The following is a 21,382-nucleotide window of genomic DNA, read 5'->3' as shown; positions in this document are numbered from 1 at the left end:
ATACACACAATCATAGGGAAACACACACAATCATAGGGAAACACACACAATCACAGGGAAATACACAATCATAGGGAAATACACAATCATAGGGAAATATACACAATCACAGGGCAATACACAATCATAGGGAAATATACACAATCACAGGGCAATACACAATCATAGGGAAATATACACAATCACAGGGAAATACACACAATCATAGGGAAATACACAATCACAGGGAAATACACAATCATAGGGAAATATACACAATCACAGGGCAATACACAATCATAGGGAAATATACACAATCACAGGGCAATACACAATCATAGGGAAATATACACAATCATAGGGCAATACACAATCATAGGGAAATATACACAATCACAGGGCAATACACAATCATAGGGAAATATACACAATCATAGGGCAATACACAATCATAGGGCAATACACACAATCATAGTTAAATATACACAATCACAGGGCAATACACACAATCATAGGGAAACGCACACAATCATAGGGAAACGCACACAATCATAGGGCAATGTACACAATCATAGGGAAATGCACACAATCATAGGGAAACACACACAATCATAGGGCAATGCACACAATCATAGGGCAATGCACAATCATAGGGCAACACACACAATCATAGGGCAATGCACACAATCATAGGGCAATGCACACAATCATAGGGCAATGCACAATCATAGGGAAACACACACAATCATAGGGAAATACACACCCACACGGCAATCTCAGTAACATGGGGAAAGTAAACAGAGATCGATAGCGAAGGAATTCTTGAATCCGTTTCTACTTTGAAACACTGTTCTTAACAAAAGTACTAATTTTACACTATTCCGACAACAAGCTAATCACGAACAAACTTCTTCTCGATTATACCGTTGCCATATCAACAGGAAATTAACATAATTTCTTTTGCTCCATTTATTTATTTTCTCACCTTCATTTAGGCTCCCTGCATTACATATTATTGCTCCTGAGTGCACACTCACTCACTCACACACTCACTTACACGCTCACTCACACTAACTCACACACAACCACAAACACACTCACACAACCACAAACTCACTCACACAACCACACTCACTCACACACACTCACTCACACATAACCACAAACACACTCACATTCAATCACACAACCACATACACATTCACTGACTCACACACCCACACTCACTCACTCTCACACACACTCACTCACACGACCATGTACACACAAACTCACTCACACAACCACACACACACTCACACTCACTCACACACACTCACAACCACACACACTCACATACACAACCACCTACACACTCACTTACACGCTCACACGCTAACGCAACCACACAAACACACACACACACACACACAAATAATCTCATACTCATGACAAGGCTGAGAGATTGGGAACTTGCTGTGGGGAATCCTATCACCCGTTCCTGCATGGGTTCCCCACACCCCATCTAATTACAACCAACTATGGACCCGTTGGTCTCAATCCCTTGAAACAAAAATATCAACTTCAAACTACAGGCAACAACACAGGAAGTGACACGATAACTCAGCCAGTCCACATTGTAGTCGATTTAATAGAGAGTCAAATCTGTTTCATGCCACAGTTCGAGCCAAGACAGACAAATTGGACTTGCGAGTGACCAGTGGGCAGTTTCACTTTGCTACGATGTGGGTTGGGGGTCAGAGGTCTCCGTTCTCGTGGCTGTTTGCTCCGGGCCGCAGACACAGGCCATTGAAGGGTTTTTGTACCATCTTTTGAAATATGACAGAGAAAGAAAAAGAACAACTACAGGGTATAAAGAGGTGACAAGAGCTGCAATATGTAAAATAGACCGTGACAGCCAACGACAAAGAAGATACATTTCAGCTGCCAATTAAAAGCTCCTGGATCAGGTTAGGAAAAGAAACCTTCATTAAGGTGGACAAAAATCCCACTTCCAATTCAAACCTGAACTACAAATTGAATAACAATGCCTTTGTCAATCTGTTGGTTACTCTTATTTATATTCATTGAGTGGGACCTCAGATAACTAGAATCATACAGCACAGAAGGAGGCCATTCGGCCCATCGTGCCTGTGCCGGCTCTTTAAAGGAGCTGTCCCATTAGTCCCACACCTCTGCTGTTTCCATGTGTCATGTCCTTCAGTATGAGGGCATGTTATGATACAATAGTAACTCTTAAGCAACAAAAACGTTCTTCATAAAATCTGGACAGTGTGTTACACAGGGAGATCTCTCTGTACGGAACTGTGTGTTACACAGAGAGATCTGTATGTACTGGACAGTGTGTTACACAGAGAGGTCTGTATGTACTGGACAGTGTGTTACACAGAGAGATCTGTATGTACTGGACAGTGTGTTACACAGAGAGATCTGTATGTAGCGGACAGTGTGTTACACGGGGAGATCTCTATGTACTGGACAGTGTGTTACACGGGGAGATCTCTATGTACTGGACAGTGTGTTACACGGGGAGATCTCTATGTACTGGACAGTGTGTTACACAGAGAGAGAGATCTCGATGTACTGAACAGTGTGTTACACAGGGAGAGATCTCTATGTAGTGAACAGTGTGTTACACAGGGAGAGATCTCTATGTACTGGACAGTGTGTTACACAGGGAGAGATATCCATGTACTGCACAGTGTGTTACACAGGGAGAGATCTCTATGTACTGAACAGTGTGTTACACAGGGAGAGATCTCTATGTACTGGACAGTGTGTTACACGGGGAGAGATCTCTATGTACTGGACAGTGTGTTACACAGGGAGAGATCTCTATGTACTGGACAGTGTGTTACAAAGGGAGAGATCTCTATGTAGTGAACAGTGTGTTACACAGGGAGAGATCTCTATGTAGTGAACAGTGTGTTACCCAGGGGAAATTTATGTTGCTCTGGAACTGACTTGTTTAAAGAACCCCAATATGTACGGGAATGGTCAATGTTGATGTTTTCCTCAATTCCTTAACCATGATAATACTCAGTTTATTGAGGTGGTGACAGCACGGTCCCAGTGCTCTGTTTACCTAACAGCCTTTTAAGCTCCAGATAACAAGCCACTGGAGTCCATCAAGCTCTGCAACATTCACAATAGACCTAATCTGCATTATTAAGATATAAAGTTGTACCATTGACATCAGCGTGTTTGAGATTATACTGTTTTGTTGATCTGGTAAAAGAATTTTCTTCAAAGTATTGAATAGATAAGGAAAAAGTTGTCACGTGTTGACATTAACTCACAAAATGTTGATAAGTGAAGGTTTATTCCCTTTCCTTTTATATTGCAGCTAAGTAAAAATAAATGAAAATGTCACATCAACATATTTATAATTGCCGGAGAGATGAGAGCAAAATAATTATCAGAAGAAAATCCTGTTCTCGTTCGCACTAACTCAGAGGTGGAGAGATAGAACTCGAGCAACAAAGGGACCCTTTCTAAATGTTCTTTCTTGCCTCAACTCCTGAAAGCGCCAACTCATGTTGGGGGTATTGTTCAACAGGGGCTAGCTGCCTCACCAGTCCTTCACTCGTTCTTTGTCAGTCCCCTAGATGGCGAATAGTGGCAGGCTACTGGACCATGGGCTTCGCAGCTAAGGTTGATCCTGTCCCCATCTGCTATCCACTTCCCAGCACATGCTACTGGGTGGTAATCAGGAGCAGTATTCCAAGCGGATTTTTTTTCCCCTCCCTACCCAGGTGGGCTTTGACCAGTTCTAGCGCCCTTCTGCTGAGGTGACCTGAGATCAGCTAACTCTGAATAGATCAAGGATTGAGTTTCATAGAATCATAGAAATTTACGGCACAGAAGGAGGCCATTCGGCCCATCGCGTCTGTGCCGGCCGAAGAAGTGCTATCCAGCTTAATTCCACTTTCCAGCTCTTGGTTGGTCCGTAGCCCTGTAGGTTACGGCACTTCAAGTGCACATCCAAGTACTTTTTAAAATGTGATGAGGGTTTCTGCCTCTACCACCCTTTCAAGCAGTGAGTTCCAGACCCCACGACTCTGTGGGTGAAAAAAATTCCCCTCTAATCTTTCTACGAATTACTTTAAATCTATGCCCCCTGGTTAATGACCTCTCTGCTAAAGGAAATAGGTCCTTCCTATCCACTATATCTAGGCCCCTCATAATTTTATAGACCTTAATTAAATCTCCCCTCAGCCTCCTCTGTTCCAAAGAAAACAACCCCAGCCTATCCAATCTTTCCTCATAGCCTCATAGTCCTGGCAACATCCTCATAAATCTCCTCTGTACCCTCTCTAGTGCAATCACACCTTTCCTGTAATGTGGTGGCCAGAACTGTGCGTGGTACTCTAGCTGTGGCCTAACTAGTGTTTTATACAGTTGGTCTCCATGGCTCACCAACTCACTGCGTGAATTCACTGGGGAAGGCCCGCTATGAAACCTTTCAATAAGTGTCATATCTTTTCAGAGAAGAATGCATAGATTGAAATTTTCAATCGACTGATTTTGTATCAGGTACCTAAGGGCCACAGGTTCCACACAACTGAATGGAGGTCCAGCATGTTTCCTGTGGCATTGCTCAGATGCTCCAGAAGAAAGGGCTTGTCAAGATACCCCACAGTCATGTTGCCCCATGTATTACCCTGTTAAATATCCCATCATGGAGAACGGGAGTCCCCTAATATTGCGTATCAGTGCCCCCGACCCATACCACCCCAAGAAAATGGACTTTATTATGGATGAACAAACTCTTTAGTTCCAGGGAGCAAGTCTTCTGTTGCTTTACATCTGATCCATCAGCTATATTCCTATCATGGATAAAGCTTTTCAGCAACTTAGTTGCTCTCAGCAACCGGATGTGGCATCTAAAACAACCCAATGTCACTGTGCAGAGTGCCAATGTAATACTATTTACAAATAGAGCACTATCACTTGGCACTATTACACATGTGGTATGTTCTACATCAGAAAAACCATTTCTGCCCTCTAAATTCATAATGCCTGCTCCATTCCCAGCTTTATCCCCTGTTGCAATTCCAATGTTATTCCCTTTGACCCCACTTCTGTGTCGATCCCTTTATTTTTCGAACTCATTCTCCTTATTTTCAGTTCTGTGCCTATCCAATCCCCAACCTCCGCTGCCTTTCAGCAATGGGTTTATCAGGAAGAATCGGCCACTTTTTTTGCTCCCATCCCTAGGCAATTGTTGTATTCGGTCAAGGATGGAATGTCTTGTTTCCATGATCGAGGTCAGTGGCAATGTAAAGAAGAGGACTGGCTGTATTTTTCTGTCAGGTCAGTGCGGTTCGTGAAGAAAAAAAACATTTGAATTCTTAATCAATAATTATATTTGAATGTTTTGTTATTTTAACTGCGAATTAATGCTGGAACTTTGAGTCGAAGCTGGACTCTAGGGAGCTCACACAATGTGTGCTTTGGTGATGATAAATTATGTCTTTTTATAACTCTGGAGACTGGCACTGGCAGTTACCATGGAAACAATCGTGCCTCCTTGCCGTTACTGTGAGACAGATGTATTTATTTAAATAAAACGTTAAAAAAAACAATGTCGCATTTATTGGGGAATGAAAGCTGAAATGATTTGACAAGAAAACAGATAAATTGAGAGTAGAGTCGGTGGATGGGAAACTTGGGCAAATCAAGTACGCATGGAGCTGTCAAAAGATGGGACAGAGAAATATATTTGTAAGATGTTACAAGACATCAGTACAAGTTCTACCCATTCAGACATCTGCAGGGTGCACAAGTCAGATCCAATCTGTCAAGTGTTTCAACCAATCACTCCACACAGGACAGATAATATCTAATGTTCGTCATCTGAATATTAAGCACCTTCCCTCACCAACGCACCCCCCCCCCCCACACCCCCACAACTTCTCCTGAAGGCAATGACCCATGCGGGGGGTGCTGTCTGCTCCTTGGTACATTGCTCCACCTGGTCGCTCTTTATGAGTGAGCCTGGACAGTGACTGTCAGCAGACGATTTAACCATGAGCTGAGCCTACTCCTGGATTGCATTCAACTTCCATCAGGGTCACTGGGTAGCCATCAGGAGGAGCAACCATTCTTCTGCCTAGCCCAGGGGACACTCAGCACGATGGTAACCCCACCTACTGCAATCCCAGCTGGGATCAGATAACTGAGCACAGACTGGGGGTGCAACCTTCTGTATGAATTAGTCCAAACTGGGCAGTGCACATAGCAAATGAGCCACTGGAGAATCAGAGTATTTCTCCTTATAACAAGTGCTATTTTTTATATAATTAAATGGCTCTCCTGACACATTTTTGCATCTGAATGGATAATTCTTGCACTGATATGTCCCTAGTTGTAAGCAACTGAATTCAATTTGTAAGAATTTCTAATCAATTGATACCAGACGTTAGAGAGAAGGTTACCTAAGTTCACAGTGAGTTTAACCCGTCCTCCATCCAGCTCGAGCCGCAGGGTGTCCGCCGAATCTTTGGAGGTTGTCGCCATTAGTAGGCCATAGGCTCGCTGTGACATAAACCGCAAGGACATGTCCTCCGCCTCTGTGTGCATGACCATTGGCATCATAATCTTCATATACATGCTTCCATCGTAGCTCAGGATTGTCCCTTCTAAAAAAACAATTGAGAGTAGATGTACAATGTAATGAGGACTGTCCTACTCCTTAAAGGGGCCACTTTACAGGGAGGGAGCATATTTTTATTGATGCTACAATGGTCAGTGCTTCTCTGAACTTTCCTCTCTTGTCCCTCTAAGCTCCAAGTAGACCATTCTATACGCTCTCCCTCCTCCTTGCATCCAAATAGTGTTGGTATCAACCCGCACTGCACCATCTCCTCTTGAAACTATTCAGGACATCAAAACTGTGGAATACCTTATCTCCCTCTGTTGCCTTTACTTCCTATGATCTACGTCCTTATAAAGTTCAAGCTTGGTGTCAACTAAGTATGACTTCTAAACTTACCTTGTCTTCTCTCCTACTTCTTTTCAAGTTTGATGGTGTCCTGCCTCAGCCCTTTTTTTACCTAGGATTCGCATTGGCTGTTTGGCTGGTCTTAACGGCAGGGCCTCATTTAAATAATCTACTGCAGACTCCCTCCCGACAGCCGGCCAAATTGCCAGCCAGGCCGGCTGGCGGGAGTGTAAACAAGCGGCAGGAGGTCGCAGCCAGGGACCCATGGGGACGGTCCTCGGCAGTGAGGACACGAATGAAGCTCCGGGCCGCCATCGGTGGGGGAGAGAGAACATCGGGGCCGCGATCGGGAGGGGAGAGGGAGGATAACGGGCCGCGATCGGGACTGAGGGTGTGGGGTGGGGAGAGAACATCGGGGCCGCAGGTGTAGGGTGGGGAGAGAACATCGGGGCCGCGATCGGGAGGGGAGAGGGAGGACAACGGGCCCCGATCGGGGCTGAGGGTAGAGAACACTGAGGCTGTGATCCAGGCTGGGGGAGGCGTGAGGCCTTGGGGGAGCCCTCCTGCTCCTCCTGGCCCACATGGAATACTAAATGGAGCAGATCTTTAGCAGTTAGCTTGGCCAGTCGGCACCTTCCCGCATCGGATCTGTTGCCGGGAATCCCATAGCACGGGGCCTCCTCTTCCCTCACTGTTAAATTTAAGTTGCTGCACCAACTTTTGAATGTTAATTAGGCCCCTGCACGCCTTTTGCAGGAGCCTCGTCGATGGCCTGATTTGCCTTTGTTAAATTTTAAACGGGCAGGAATGGGGTCGGGTTGCGGTCAGGTTGCTTGATCTTGATATTTTAGACCCCCCACCCCTACCCCCCCCCCAACCTTCTCCTGCCCGTCGGAAGGGGGGAGGGTTAAAATCGAGGTCATGTACTCAATGAATGGTGTTGAAATAGCTACGGATTACATTGGAAGAGTCCTAGGAATCTTAGTAGGCTCAACAAATTGAAGCATCGCAGAGCAACAATCAATCAAATCAATAGGATGTTGAACCACATAGCTAAAACAGTCGAATACAAGTCAGAGGAAGTCGTGATCAAACTGTATACAGGTTTGGTCAGGCCACGCTTTAAGTATTGTTTCCAGTAAGACATAACAGAGACATTCGAGCATTGGAGGCCATGCGTCAAAGAACCATGTGTGAGATGGCTGAGTTATGACAAAAGACTTGAGACTTGAGTCGAAACTTGAGTTTTTTTCAACCTGGAAGGAGATGTCTAAGAGGTGATTTTGTATCAGTATATAAGATAGTTAACGGCATGAGCAAATTAAATCCAGAAAATTACTTTTCGGTAAATTACAAGAGTAGGACAAGGCAACAGAGGTTCAAACTAGTAAAAGGCAGACTTAGGACTGATACTCGGAAGTTCTTAAAACAAAGAGTAATCAACGCATGGAATGGACATCCAGATAGATTAGTCGAGGCGAAAACCCTGCAATCATTTAAGAAACAATTGGATGCTGTAATGGGAGGACTTTAGGATATTTCAAGTTGTTGTTGTTGGATAATTCCTAAAATGGACTGAGATGTTTCTGGATGGATAATCCCGAAAATGGATTCATTTGTCTTTATGATCTTGTAAGACTTGGTGAGGCTTGCTCCCCTTTACCCAGCAAGCACTTCCATCAAGTCCTTCACAAATATGTAACAAGCAAGCAATAGTCAATGCTACATCACCATCATCTTTAGCTATTCTATAATTTCCCCGCAATTCTCTCCCTTGCTCCATTGCTGACAGGTGTTGGGGTATGGACCCATCATCAACTGCAGTCCTCAGGTATCTTGCTCATGTGCCCATTGGTCACAGAAAGGGTGGTCAGGCTACTTGGCTGTGGGGAGCTTCACAGCCTAAGTTCAACTCTGCACTTTCCACCATGGTCAGGAGTGGGATCCCAGACTCCTTAATTAGGGGCAAACTTCAATGATGCAAACTGAAGCTCCTTGCTACAGGCCAGCTGAGAACAGCAAACAGACTGGGAATCAAACCTGGGACCTCTCGACTGCATGGCTCAGTAGTACACTGGGTGGAGCTCTTACTCCCTGAATCACCAAGCTTTCTTTTTTCCCTTTTGCTCTTCTAACAGTTCTGAGATCTCAACTATAACTGGACTAAATCACCTACCTGTCTCACAATTCTTCCCAAAGTATCCGGTGCCAGTACAGTCACATATATATCGGTTCCAGCCCTCTCGGCAGTGGCCACCATTCCGACACGGGTTCATGCTGCATTGTTTCAAGGTCTCCCGGGAACAGAAGCCACTGACCCCACCTATGTTCTGGACTTCAGCCAAGCGACGCACATCCCTGCTCTGCCCGTCAATGAAGAGATCCCGCACGCAGCCCACGTAGCCGTAGTTGAGGAAGGCCGTCCACAGCTCTGGTGGGAGGAGGAGGTTGACCTTGTTCTCGGGAAGCCCACCCAGGTACATGTCACTGTCCAGATCCAGGATCTCACTCTCGCCATTGGCGACAAAGGGAAAGTGCCGGCTGTTCACTGATATCGAACCTGCGGACGGGAGAACGTGAAAACATACTGAAGCCATCAGATACAATTATACTGACACCATCACTCAGATGGTCACAGGGCAACATGGGATTGTTGCTAATTATCAAACGACAACCCAGTGTGAGCTGGCAGCAGGATACCATGGAGTACAGGATCCCCAATAAACAAATTACCTGCTCAAATAGTAGGGGGCTTTCACTATTAGTAGGGCAGCATCAGTAGCATAACATCCTGCAAACTTCTACACTTAGTGGGGGTAATTTTGACTTTGGCCGATAATATTACACGGGTGATAGCGATTCAGTCCGTTATCCGCCCGATTTTCATTTCTATTGAAGTCAATGGAAGTGAGAATCGGGAGAGATGTACAGCAGGCAGCTGAATCATTATCGCCCATTTTACACTGTCGCACAAGGTCAAAATTATCCCCATTGCGTTCAATGTGTTTTGCTGCATGAGAGTCACAGTGTTCTCCTAGTGGCAATGAAAATGCCAGTTTCTCAGCAGATCTGAGTGATAATAATCACCTGTCCTAGTTATTAGATATGACAGCAGAAACTGTTTAGAATCCTCACATTCAAGAACTTCTACATTGATTGATAGTTCCACTAACACAGGGATCAGACTGACTGACAATCCTTCTAATCCAGGAGGTGCACTGACATGATTCCTCTAATTCAGGATACCACTGACTTGCTTCATCTGATTTGAGATCACACTGACCAGTATCCTAATAACACAGCACAACACTCCCTCTGCGCCTTCTCTATTCTTGAGGTTCCTGACCAGGGCACTCCACACTCTTGAGTCTTTGTATAGGTAGACTGTTACCAGCCCCTGATTTTATACCAATCCATTCTATCACGTAACCTAGCCACATTCTTAGTCCCTCTCTTTTAATTCCATCACTAGCTACTTTTTCAGACAGTAGCAACCCCAATAATTTTCCTTTCAACTCGTGTGTAATATGCTCTAGACTGTCATCTTTCTCATTGTAATCAGCCTCATCGTTACTCTCATATTTTCATCAGGAAATTAAACTTCTTTAAATTAATTACAATCATTTTCCTTAAATATGCTATGTTAAGCTTGATTTTAAACAATATTAAGAACTAAACTTATTGCTTGTAATTCTCCAACATGCTTTGCTTCAAAATTGCTTAATTGTTTTCCCCTTGAATTAAATTATTTTTTTTTTCATGTGAATGTTATGTTCATCACTGTGCGAGATGCTTGTGCTGGGGGAATGGAACACTCTGCATTTCAGGTGATAAGTATCAGGGCTCCCAAATCGGAGGTAGCGCAAAGCAGAAGCAGAGTAAAGCTCCCCCTACTCTGTCCTAACAATGGCCAAGAAATGCGATGGTGCCGTGTCCTTCTTTCAGGCGCAAAACGGGTGCCTAAGCATCCAATATGGCAGGCGGGGCACATGCACTCATTATGTGTTGGACGTGCGCTGCCCACCATATTGGTAAAGGCAGAAAAAGAGGCGTCCTGGGTTCTCGCCTGAAACAAGTGTTAGGCCCTTCGAATATGCAAATAGGGGGCCTGACGACTGTTTGAGGCCCCCTTTGCAAAGTTGGGCTGCACTGAGCACAGCCGGCTTTATCTCTCTTTCATTTCGAGTATTTATCATCATCTGTCTTGCCTCCTCTGTAACTTGGAGTCTGCTTCTCCTCAGGCCATGGCTGCCAAGACCCTGCATAAGAGGTTTGGCCTATTTTGTACAATCCCCAAAATGAATCTTTATACCTGAGCGTCCGTCTCGTTGAAAGTCGACGTGACACCACTCTCCATCGTTCACCTTCTTATTGGTGGCTCTGATCTTAATGGCGCCAGATCCCATGTCAAGAAGCAGGAATAGGAAGCCGTCGAGGAGCTCCATTGCAAAGTAGTCCACCTTCTGAACCCGTTCGATTCGAGTCTCCTTTTGATGCTGAGGCATCCGACCCTCCTTGTGGTGCTGAGGCTTACCATGGCTGAAGAGAAGCAGGCCATTGGGTTCCGTGGTGCAGAAGTCAAAGGAGATGGAGCCCGTCTTTTTTGTATTCCACTTAGGGAGGGAGATGTAGGCCTCTGGGGCCTCAAAAGTGACCGGATCTAAGGCGGCCACGTTTTCACACCTGAACACCAGGTCTCCATATACTTTCATTTTGGAGTCACCTTCTTTCGCAAGACGGGAGAGTTCTAGTTTGAAATCATTGTTTTTATAAACGACCTGTTGAAAAGGAGGAAAATCAAATAACCTGAGAGAACACCGACAGCCGTTATTTTATTTTCGTTCCCATTTTCTCACCCCTCTCCTGAGCCCGCTGACTTGCACTTGGGTACGGTTACCACGGTTACCGGCGGTACCTGACCCAAGATGCCAGTCTTCACATGTGAGCCTAGAAAAGTTGGTCGGCTATTCGTCCATCACAACTGAACCTGATACTGTCCTCAGCCAATGTGCGATGCACACTTTATAACAGGAGTCACTGTATCGTGATCAGGAGTTTGAACTCCAGCTGATTTTTTTTTGCCTCTCCTTAGGTCATGGGTGCCCCTGTAATGCCAGCCCAGCTATCTCAGCAGAGACTGGCAATCGAAGAAAGGACCCTCCTGGATTAGAGCCACACTAAATGGGTGCCTTTATCTGCTAGGCCAACAAGGGAACTGTGGTTATCAGTATTACATCCAATAACACCTTGCAGAAATCAAACTCATATCTGGTGGACCTTTGGCAATTACCAGATAGATGTCTGAAATATCTCCAACAGTTACCAAACTGGGATTCAATAACCTCTATTGGTTATTAAATGAATATCTAAGAGATTGTTGGCACTTACTGAACCAGCATCTGCCTGTGGAAACCTTGTTAGCAAGTAACAAGTTAGCATTGGAATTCATCCTCTTGACAGAGTTAAGGGGGCATCTATTGGCAAAAAAAACCAATAGATTTAACCAGAGCTATGGTGACCAGGACCCACCCTAAATCCAATAGTGCTCCATTTAATATTTATCATCAATCTATCCACGTTCCTTTGGGTCCCTGAAAACAGTTTATTAAGCGAGATGAGGTGGAGTGGACTGGGGTTGGAGCTGCCATCTTATTTCCTGAAAACTGATGATGGTGCTCGTAAGATGTGGAAGTTTGGCTCAGATTGTGACTGTGGCGTCACACCATCTGCTGACTGGTCTCCGAGAACTGCAGCCTCACTCTGCAAGAACTCAACTGGGAACTAAAGCCAGTGCCCCCGAGAGTAGGGGGTGAGTGGGGAGGGAGAGATGTGTTTCCGTTTCACTTTTCTCCCCTCCCTTCTCTGGGAAGATGCTGACAGCTTTCCTGCACTTCACTCAAATGGCGTTTAATAATTGAGCCGGCAACTGTGAGGCACATCAATGAGAGCCAGATCCTACTCCTGCCTGGTGTTGACACATATGCATGTCCTAGCAAAAGTCACCAGATCATAATGAGTGGGAACCTTGGTTGCATTATCCCTTCATTTGCCTTGGGGTGTTGAGCCTAATTGTAGAACCCCAACTCCTATCCCAGCTATATCTATTTCCTTTCGATAGAGCATTTGTTCACTGAATTGGTGCCCGATTTGTGAATTAGCCCCAATGAATCTTCCATCGGGCAGGAAATCAGTCCTTAGAGTTGTCCATTGGTTCCGTATTCACTCTCATAATACTCACGTCCTTCAAGCATCCCATGAAGTTGTTGCTCACAGGTGAGCCTGGGAGATCAGCTGTGCTGGGGCTCCCGCCAATGTAGAAAAAATCATCGGAGCCCAGCATGGTGTAGTCCTCCTGTGTGTAACCCGTTGTAGTCAGAATTCCGTCCACTGAAATTGTAACCTGCCCAGAAGCATATGGGGAGCAAAAGATGGGATACAATCTATTACCAATTGCCACAGCGACATACACAGGTACCTGGGCAGGTCTCCATTTTCATGTCTGCTTTCACCCTTGTTGAATCTTGTTTATGTACTAGTAGCAACAGAGGAGAGTAAAAGACAGGATCTGATGGTTTGAAGGCTGGTTATTATCACTGATCAGTAATCGTTGACCAGTTCTTATCATCTAAACTATCAAATGCATGCTACCTGTCTAGGTAATGGAATTGGTTCAATGCCCTGAAGGTTGTCCTGGATACTCCAGTGTTATATGGGGTGCAATATCGCAATGCCATTTCAGCCTATAATTACTGCAATTCTTCATGGACACAAGGCTGGCAAATGTGTCATCCTATCTGTCTAAACTACTCACTACACTATACTGTGGGCACAGGAATGGAAGCATAATGTCAATCTAGCTGCACTGACTAGCACAACTAGTGAAGGTCACTGTGGGTACACGACTTGCAATACCACCCATCTAGTCACTGCAGTGCATATATAAAAACTGCCAATCTGTGGTAAGCAAAACTTTAAATTAACAAAGGAAAGAGAAACTAAGTCATTAGCCTGCTCTTATAGTACCGTAAAGTGAATGCTGCTGAAATTCTAACTTCAGTAATGATTGTCACCTCAGGGTGTACATCCCCTTTTATAACAGTGGATCTCGCTTGGCATTGCTCACAATAAGTCGGGGGATACACTATTTTACAACGGCACAGCCTCGTACCCTGGGGGTAACTTTCAACTTTGGCAGAAGTGGAAAACTGGCAGTATTGGGTCAGCTGCCCGTTATACACCCCGTCTGATTTCCCTTTCCATTGTAGAAAGAAAAATCAGGTGAGATCTATAACAGCGAAGTTGAAAGCTACCCCCATCTCCCCACCACCCCCATGTAACACCCAATGTATTGTAATATCGTTGTTCTCCCATGGCAGGTTCACTGTAAATGTGTCTCTGCCTCTTTCCCACTCTTGAATTATTTTTGATCCGCTCACTTTTGTCGGTGCCTTCCACCCTTCCTCTCTCTGTATGGCTGTCACACACCTGTTTCACTGTGGTGTCTGGAACACTCATCCAACTCTTCCTCTCACTGTATCAATGTTACACTTCTTGCAAGTCTCCCTCTGGCTCCCCTCTCTTCAGTGTCTCTGTGTGGCTTCCACACATGTCCCTTCGCCGATGCACTCAGTCGTGGCCTTTTTACCACTTCATGCTTCCAGTGAGAAACCTCGCCTGCCAGAACGAATATTGGAAATTTGGGTGCCTACAGTGTGTGAATTTCTCGTATGTGTTTGCAGCAGGTGAAGCGCAAAAGTAAAACATCACCCCCAATATCAGTGTGTCACCTTTCTCAAGGCCTAGGCTAGGCAGGAAGCTGGGAAGGGGCAACCTGTCCTGAGGTGGAGGTGGGATGAGAACAGGTTGTTGGACAGGTGCTGCAGCGGTAGTTCAGAGGGACGACGGGGCTGAGGGTCAGGTCAAGAGGGACTGCTGGCTGCACACAGGAAGCAGCGAGATGTTGGAGCGGGGGCATGGGAGGGATAGTAAAAGGAGGGCAGGATCTGGGAGGAAGTGGAGAAAGGCAGGACCTAGAAGCAACCGATGGAGACGGAATATGGGACCATTGGGGTCTAGGAACACTTGGTGGGATTGCGGTCTTGACGTAGTTTTTGGCAAGGTTGGGCTCCAGCTACTCATGTCGAGGCTGGGTAATGGGAGTACACTAGAGAGCGAGCTGGATCGGGGTGGGGGGGGGGAACTAGGGCATGGGAGAGGGAGGATGGTCTGGGATATAGTACAGGGTGGGGGAGGGTTTTTTATTATATTCGTTCATGGGATGTGGGCATCGCTGGCAAGACCAGCATTTATTGCCCATCCCTAATTGCCCTTGAGAAGGTGGTGGTGAGCCGCCTTCTTGAACCACTGCAGTCCGTGTGGTGAAGGTTCCAGGATTTTGACCCAGCGACGATGAAGGAACGGCCGATATATTTCCAAGTCGGGATGGTGTGCGACTTGGAGGGGAACGTGCAGGTGGTGTTGTTCCCATGTGCCTGCTGCCCTTGTCCTTCTAGGTGGTAGAGGTCGTGTGTTTGGGAGGAGCTGTCGTAGAAGCCTTGGCGAGTTGCTGCAGTGCATCCTGTGGATGGTACACACTGCAGCCATGGTGCGCCGGTGGTGAAGGGAGTGAATGTTTAGGGTGGTGGATGGGGTGCCAATCAAGAGGGCTGCTTTGTCCTGGATGGTGTTGAGCTTCTTGAGTGTTGATGGAGCTGCACTCATCCAGGCAAGTGGACAGTATTCCATCACACTCCCGATTTGTGCCTTGTAGATGGCGAAAGGCTTTGGGGAATCAGGAGGTGAGTCACTCGCCACAGAATACCCAGCCTCTGACCTGCTCTTGTAGCCACAGTATTTATGTGGCTGGTCCAGTTGAGTTTCTGTCAATGGTGACCCCCAGGATGTTGATGGTGGAGGATTCGGTGATGGTAATGCCGTTGAATGTCAAGGAGAGGTGGTTAGACTCTCTCTTGTTGGAGATGGTCATTGCCTGGCACTTGTCTGGCGCGAATGTTACTTGCCACTTATCAGCCCAAGCCTGGATGTTGTCCAGGTCTTGCTGCATGTGGGCACGGACTGCTTCATAAGGGTAAGTGCACTCAAGAGGGAACATGATTGTAGGAGCACTGAGCAAGTAGGTAGGGGCTGGGAGCACCGAGGGGGGGAGATGGAGAATGGGGCACTTAAGGGGCCTTGCAGTACTGAGAGGGATAATGGGGGTTGGGGGCATTGCAGGGCTGGAAGCAATCCAGGACACAGGCCCCGACCTGAGTATTGGACAGGTCCAGAATGCAGGCCCAGTTCCGAGAGTGGCCAGACCTGGCAATGGAGCACAGGCATGGCAGGAGTTGGTGCCAACAGTTAAGGGCCAAGAAGCAGCATTGTCAGGCTTCAGGAAAGATAAACCAAGAAAACAGCATGTCTGAAGAGGCTATGAAGCTATTTTCAGATGGGGTGTGGACCAACGGTGCCGGGGGGAGTGAGCTCAATTAATATGTGGCCTTCACATCTCTTGGGAGGGGCTGACGGTACGTGCACTTAATTCAACTGGAGCAAAATCCTAAAGCTCTGGAACAAAATATTTTGTACTGGTATTTTTAAGCCCAGCTATATTCTTAACTTCTTGGACCAAGCCCTATCAAAAACCCTTAACCTCTTGTATGTATAGGTAAGATTACTGCTTACTGGTAAATGTGCAAAAAAAGGTCTCTGTCTATTTTCTTCCTTTACGTATTAGATGCTTCCCAAAGTTGTGAGGAAGACGTTTAGACCTACACTTCAAAAGCAACTACCTATGCTGTGGATTAAAGCTTATGAAGTTTGGGTTGCAAGATGGGGAGGCCAGGCGAAGCACATCAGCAGTGGAGAGAGAAGAGGCAGCGCAGAGCGGGGGGATGGAAGGCCACCTCCAAGGGTGTGTGGGCCATGCCAGCTCAGATTAGGCAGGAGAGGGGGAAAGTGCCACCTTGGGTGCTCTGCCATGCCATGGAGCAAGTGGTCGAGGAAGAGGAAAAAAAAGGTCTGGTGGGGTTGTGGACCTGGGGTGCGCTGAGTTGGGGTTGGGTGGAGGAAAGAGGCCATTTCGGGGGCTCTGAGAAGCAATGGGCCATAATGGAGGGGGAAGGGTGAAAAGGCGAACTCAGGGGCTCTGCGTTGAGGTTGGGGTATCATGAAAGGCAGCAGGGAGAATATTTGGTGATAACCCACTGTGAGTAGACCCATCACCACCTGGTGTAGAGTTACAACTGGGAGGACTCATTGGGAAGTCAGTATATAATATAGCTAAATTTAATAGAATGACAGATATAGGATTAGGGATATATGTGTGACAGTAAGTGTGACAATGTTACAGGAATTGCCAGTGAATCTCCCATGGTGTTGCTCATGGTAGGTCAGATAATATGCTGATTTATAAAGGCAAGCGAGTTATACCATGTCACGCACAATGCGTTAAGGTGGAACTGTGTCCTTAGCAGTGGGAGTTCTAGGGTTTGGTAGCATAGGGGAGGGTGGTCTCATCACACTGAGCAGTAACAAAAGTGGCCTCAGCTTTAGAGACCGCAGGAAAAATGGCTGCAGCCAAACAGATATCAGCAAAATAACCCACACAGAGAGAACGAGAACTGGGCAAGGTCACACAGAGAGTGAGAAAAGTGTTTGCAAAGAGAGAAGGGAAAGTAGGCATGGCCACAGAGCAGGATTAAAAATGGACATGGCCAGACGAAAAATAGTTGCAAAATAGGGTCTCGATAGGGTAGATGCTGAGAGGATGTTACCCCTCATGGGGGAATCTAAAACTAGGGGGCTAGTCTCAGAATAAGGGGTCGCCCATTTAAGGCGGAAATTAGGAGGAATTTCTTCTCCCAGAGGGTCGTGAATCTTTGGAATTCTTTACCCCAAAAAGCTGTGGAGGCTGAGTCATTGAATACATTCAAGGCTGAGTTAGACAAATTTTTGATCAGCAAGGGAGTCAAAGGATATGGGGAAAAGGCGGGAAAGTGGAGTTGAGCTAAAAATCAGATCAGCCATGATCTCATTAAATGGCGGAGCAGGCTCGAGGGGCCGAATGGCCTACTCTGCTCCTATCTCTTATGGTCTTATGTAATAGTTATCATTGCAAATTAAGCCTCAAGCTCCCAACGCAGGAGTGGGCTTCTACAAGAATATTTTTTTTCTGGCAATTGTGTAGGCAATTACATGAATAAGAATAAGCATTTTATTCAGAATTAGTTAATTTTTATCAGGGATTCTAACTTGATTGGCAAATTTTCAGCTGGGGAACATTCAAGATGGTAACTGGTGGACCATTTGATTGGTTCGCCCTCTTTCTTTGATTGGTAGCCGTTGCTGAACACCAACTTTTGATACGTAGTTTTTCTTAGCTTCATGACCAATGGTTTTCATTCTTGTTGCTGCTTGGTACATACCCTGCCTGTTCAGTTGCGATTTGTTGCTGGTTTATGAATGTGGAAGTTCAGCCAATCAGGTGCACGTGTGACACAGAAATGTTGACATTGAGAAGGTGTGATGCTGGTGTACTTGGTCACAGGTGTGGGCAAAGTCAACGTTTCCATACGCACCGACAGATCACCTGCGGTTTGCTCATGGTGAGTCAGAAGTTACGCTGTTTTAGGCTATGTAACGTAGAATATCTTATCAGGGACAACTTATCTCAGGGCACCACTAAAGACTTTACAGCCAATTAATTACTTTTGGGGTCAGTTATTGCCATCACATAGGCATGCGCAACAGCTAATTTGTGCACAGCAAGTAAGATGAATAAGCATTTAATCTATTTTTAGTGGTGTTAATTGAGGGATGAATGCTGGCCAGGACACCAGGAGAGGTCCCTGTTGTTCCTTGAATAGTGCCATGGGATCTTTTACATCCACATGAAAGAGGACACCTTCAACGACTTCGTATCCCTTCAGTATTGCGCTGAAGTGTGCATCTAGATTACATGTTTAAGTCCTGGAGTGGAGCTACGGTGATAATCTACTGACACAAAGGCAAGCATGCTACTGATTTGAGCCAAGTGTGACAGTTATGATTATATTCATATTATGTCCATCAAGGAAACTGTAAGTGATTGGCCTTGATTACTATTAAAAATTTAGCGTTGCAATTCATTTCTTGTTTCACCCTTTTTTTCAAGACTAAGATGCAGAGAAAGGCTGACGGGAAGATACTCAGTTTGCAGATGGGTAGGATGTGTGTACAAGTACTGAGGAGGTGAGCTCATGTGGTTTTAGTATCATTGGGAGGGTGGTGTAGGAGTGAGGGGAAGTAGTGGGGTTTGAGGGGGGGGGTGTAGGAGTGAGGGGAAGTGGTAGGGTTTGAGGGGGGTGTAGGAGTGAGGGGAAGTGGTAGGGTTTGAGGGGGGTGTAGGATTGAAGAGAAGTGGTGGGGTTTGAGGGGGGGTGTAGGATTGAGGAGAAGTGGTGGGGTTTGAGGGGGGTGTAGGAGTGAGGGGAAGTGGTGGGGTTTGAGGGGGGTGTAGGAGTGAGGGGATGTGGTGGGGTTTGAGAGGGGGGTGTAGGAGTGAGGGGATGTGGTGGGGTTTGAGGGGGGGTGTAGGAGTGAGGGGATGTGGTGGGGTTTGAGAGTGGGGTGTAGGATTGAGGAGAAGTGGTGGGGTTTGAGGGGGGGGTGTAGGAGTGAGGGGAAGTGGTGGGGTTTGAGGGGGGTGTAGGAGTGAGGGGATGTGGTGGGGTTTGAGAGGGGGGTGTAGGAGTGAGGGGAAGTGGTGGGGTTTGAGGGGGGGTGTAGGAGTGAGGGGAAGTGGTGGGGTTTGAGGGGGGGTGTAGGAGTGAGGGGAAGTGGTGGGGTTTGAGAGGGGGGTGTAGGAGTGAGGGGAAGTGGTGGGGTTTGAGGGGGGGTGTAGGAGTGAGGGGATGTGGTGGGGTTTGAGAGTGGGGTGTAGGATTGAGGAGAAGTGGTGGGGTTTGAGGGGGGGGTGTAGGAGTGAGGGGAAGTGGTGGGGTTTGAGGGGGGTGTAGGAGTGAGGGGATGTGGTGGGGTTTGAGGGGGGGGTGTAGGAGTGAGGGGAAGTGGTGGGGTTTGAGGGGGGTGTAGGAGTGAGGGGATGTGGTGGGGTTTGAGGGGGGGTGTAGGAGTGAGGGGATGTGGTGGGGTTTGAGAGTGGGGTGTAGGAGTGAGGGGAAGTGGTGGGGTTTGAGGGGGGGTGTAGGATTGAGGAGAAGTGGTGGGGTTTGAGGGGGGTGTAGGAGTGAGGAGAAGTGGTGGGGTTTGAGGGGGGTGTAGGAGTGAGGAGAAGTGGTGGGGTTTGAGGGGGGTGTAGGAGTGAGGGGAAGTGGTGGGGTTTGAGGGGGGTGTAGGAGTGAGGGGAAGTGGTGGGGTTTGAGGGGGGTGTAGGAGTGAGGGGAAGTGGTGGGGTTTGAGAGGGGGGTGTAGGAGTGAGGGGATGTGGTGGGGTTTGAGGGGGGTGTAGGAGTGAGGGGAAGTGGTGGGGTTTGAGGGGGGGTGTAGGAGTGAGGGGAAGTGGTGGGGTTTGAGGGGGGTGTAGGAGTGAGGGGAAGTGGTGGGATTTGAGGGGGGGTGTAGGAGTGAGGGGAAGTGGTGGGGTTTGAGGGGGGGTGTAGGAGTGAGGGGATGTGGTGGGGTTTGAGGGGGGTGTAGGAGTGAGGGGAAGTGGTGGGGTTTGAGGGGGGGTGTAGGAGTGAGGGGAAGTGGTGGGGTTTGAGGGGGGTGTAGGAGTGAGGGGAAGTGGTGGGGTTTGAAGGGGGGGTGTAGGAGTGAGGGGAAGTGGTGGGGTTTGAGAGGGGTGTAGGATTGAGGGGAAGTAGTGGGGTTTGAGGGGGGTGTAGGAGTGAGGGGAAGTGGTGGGGTTTGAGAGGGGTGTAGGATTGAGGGGAAGTAGTGGGGTTTGAGGGGGGTGTAGGAGTGAGGGGAAGTGGTGGGGTTTGAGGGGGAGTGTAGGATTGAGGGGAAGTGGTAGGGTTTGAGGGGGGGTGTCGGAGTGAGGGGAAGTGGTGGGGTTTGAGGGGGGTGTAGGAGTGAGGGGAAGTGGTGGGGTTTGAGAGTGGGGTGTAGGATTGAGGAGAAGTGGTGGGGTTTGAGGGGGGGTGTAGGATTGAGGGGAAGTGGTAGGGTTTGAGGGGGGTGTCGGAGTGAGGGGAAGTGGTGGGGTTTGAGGCGGGTGTAGGAGTGAGGGGAAGTGGTGGGGTTTGAGAGTGGGGTGTAGGATTGAGGAGAAGTGGTGGGGTTTGAGGGGGGGTGTAGGATTGAGGGGAAGTGGTAGGGTTTGAGGGGGGTGTAGGAGTGAGGGGAAGTGGTAGGGTTTGAGGGGGGGTGTCGGAGTGAGGGGAAGTGGTGGGGTTTGAGGGGGGTGTAGGAGTGAGGGGAAGTGGTGGGGTTTGAGGGGGGGGGTGTAGGATTGAGGGGAAGTGGTGGGGTTTGAGGGGGGTGTAGGATTGAGGAGAAGTGGTGGGGTTTGAG

At 47.3% G+C, this 21,382-nt stretch overlaps 1 protein-coding gene across 17 annotated transcripts in view; it reads right to left on the bottom strand.

Moving 5' to 3' along the window:
- LOC137306476 (neurexin-2-like) overlaps positions 1–21,382 on the bottom strand; it is a 1,403,359-nt gene that overhangs the window by 868,288 nt on the left and 513,689 nt on the right. For all 17 annotated transcript variants that reach the window (XM_067975720.1, XM_067975733.1, XM_067975727.1 and 14 more), the window contains 4 exons: positions 13,164–13,325; positions 11,238–11,703; positions 9,102–9,485; positions 6,420–6,623 (listed from right to left, as the gene is read on the bottom strand). In XM_067975720.1, coding sequence (XP_067831821.1) covers positions 6,420–6,623; positions 9,102–9,485; positions 11,238–11,703; positions 13,164–13,325 — 1,216 coding nt within the window. The remainder of the gene's footprint in view (positions 1–6,419; positions 6,624–9,101; positions 9,486–11,237; positions 11,704–13,163; positions 13,326–21,382) is intronic.

Source organism: Heptranchias perlo, chromosome 43, assembly GCF_035084215.1.
Source record: "Heptranchias perlo isolate sHepPer1 chromosome 43, sHepPer1.hap1, whole genome shotgun sequence".
Lineage (NCBI taxonomy): Eukaryota > Metazoa > Chordata > Chondrichthyes > Hexanchiformes > Hexanchidae > Heptranchias > Heptranchias perlo.
Note: the sequence above shows the minus strand (reverse complement) of the source record. Positions and strands in the feature narration are given on the sequence as shown.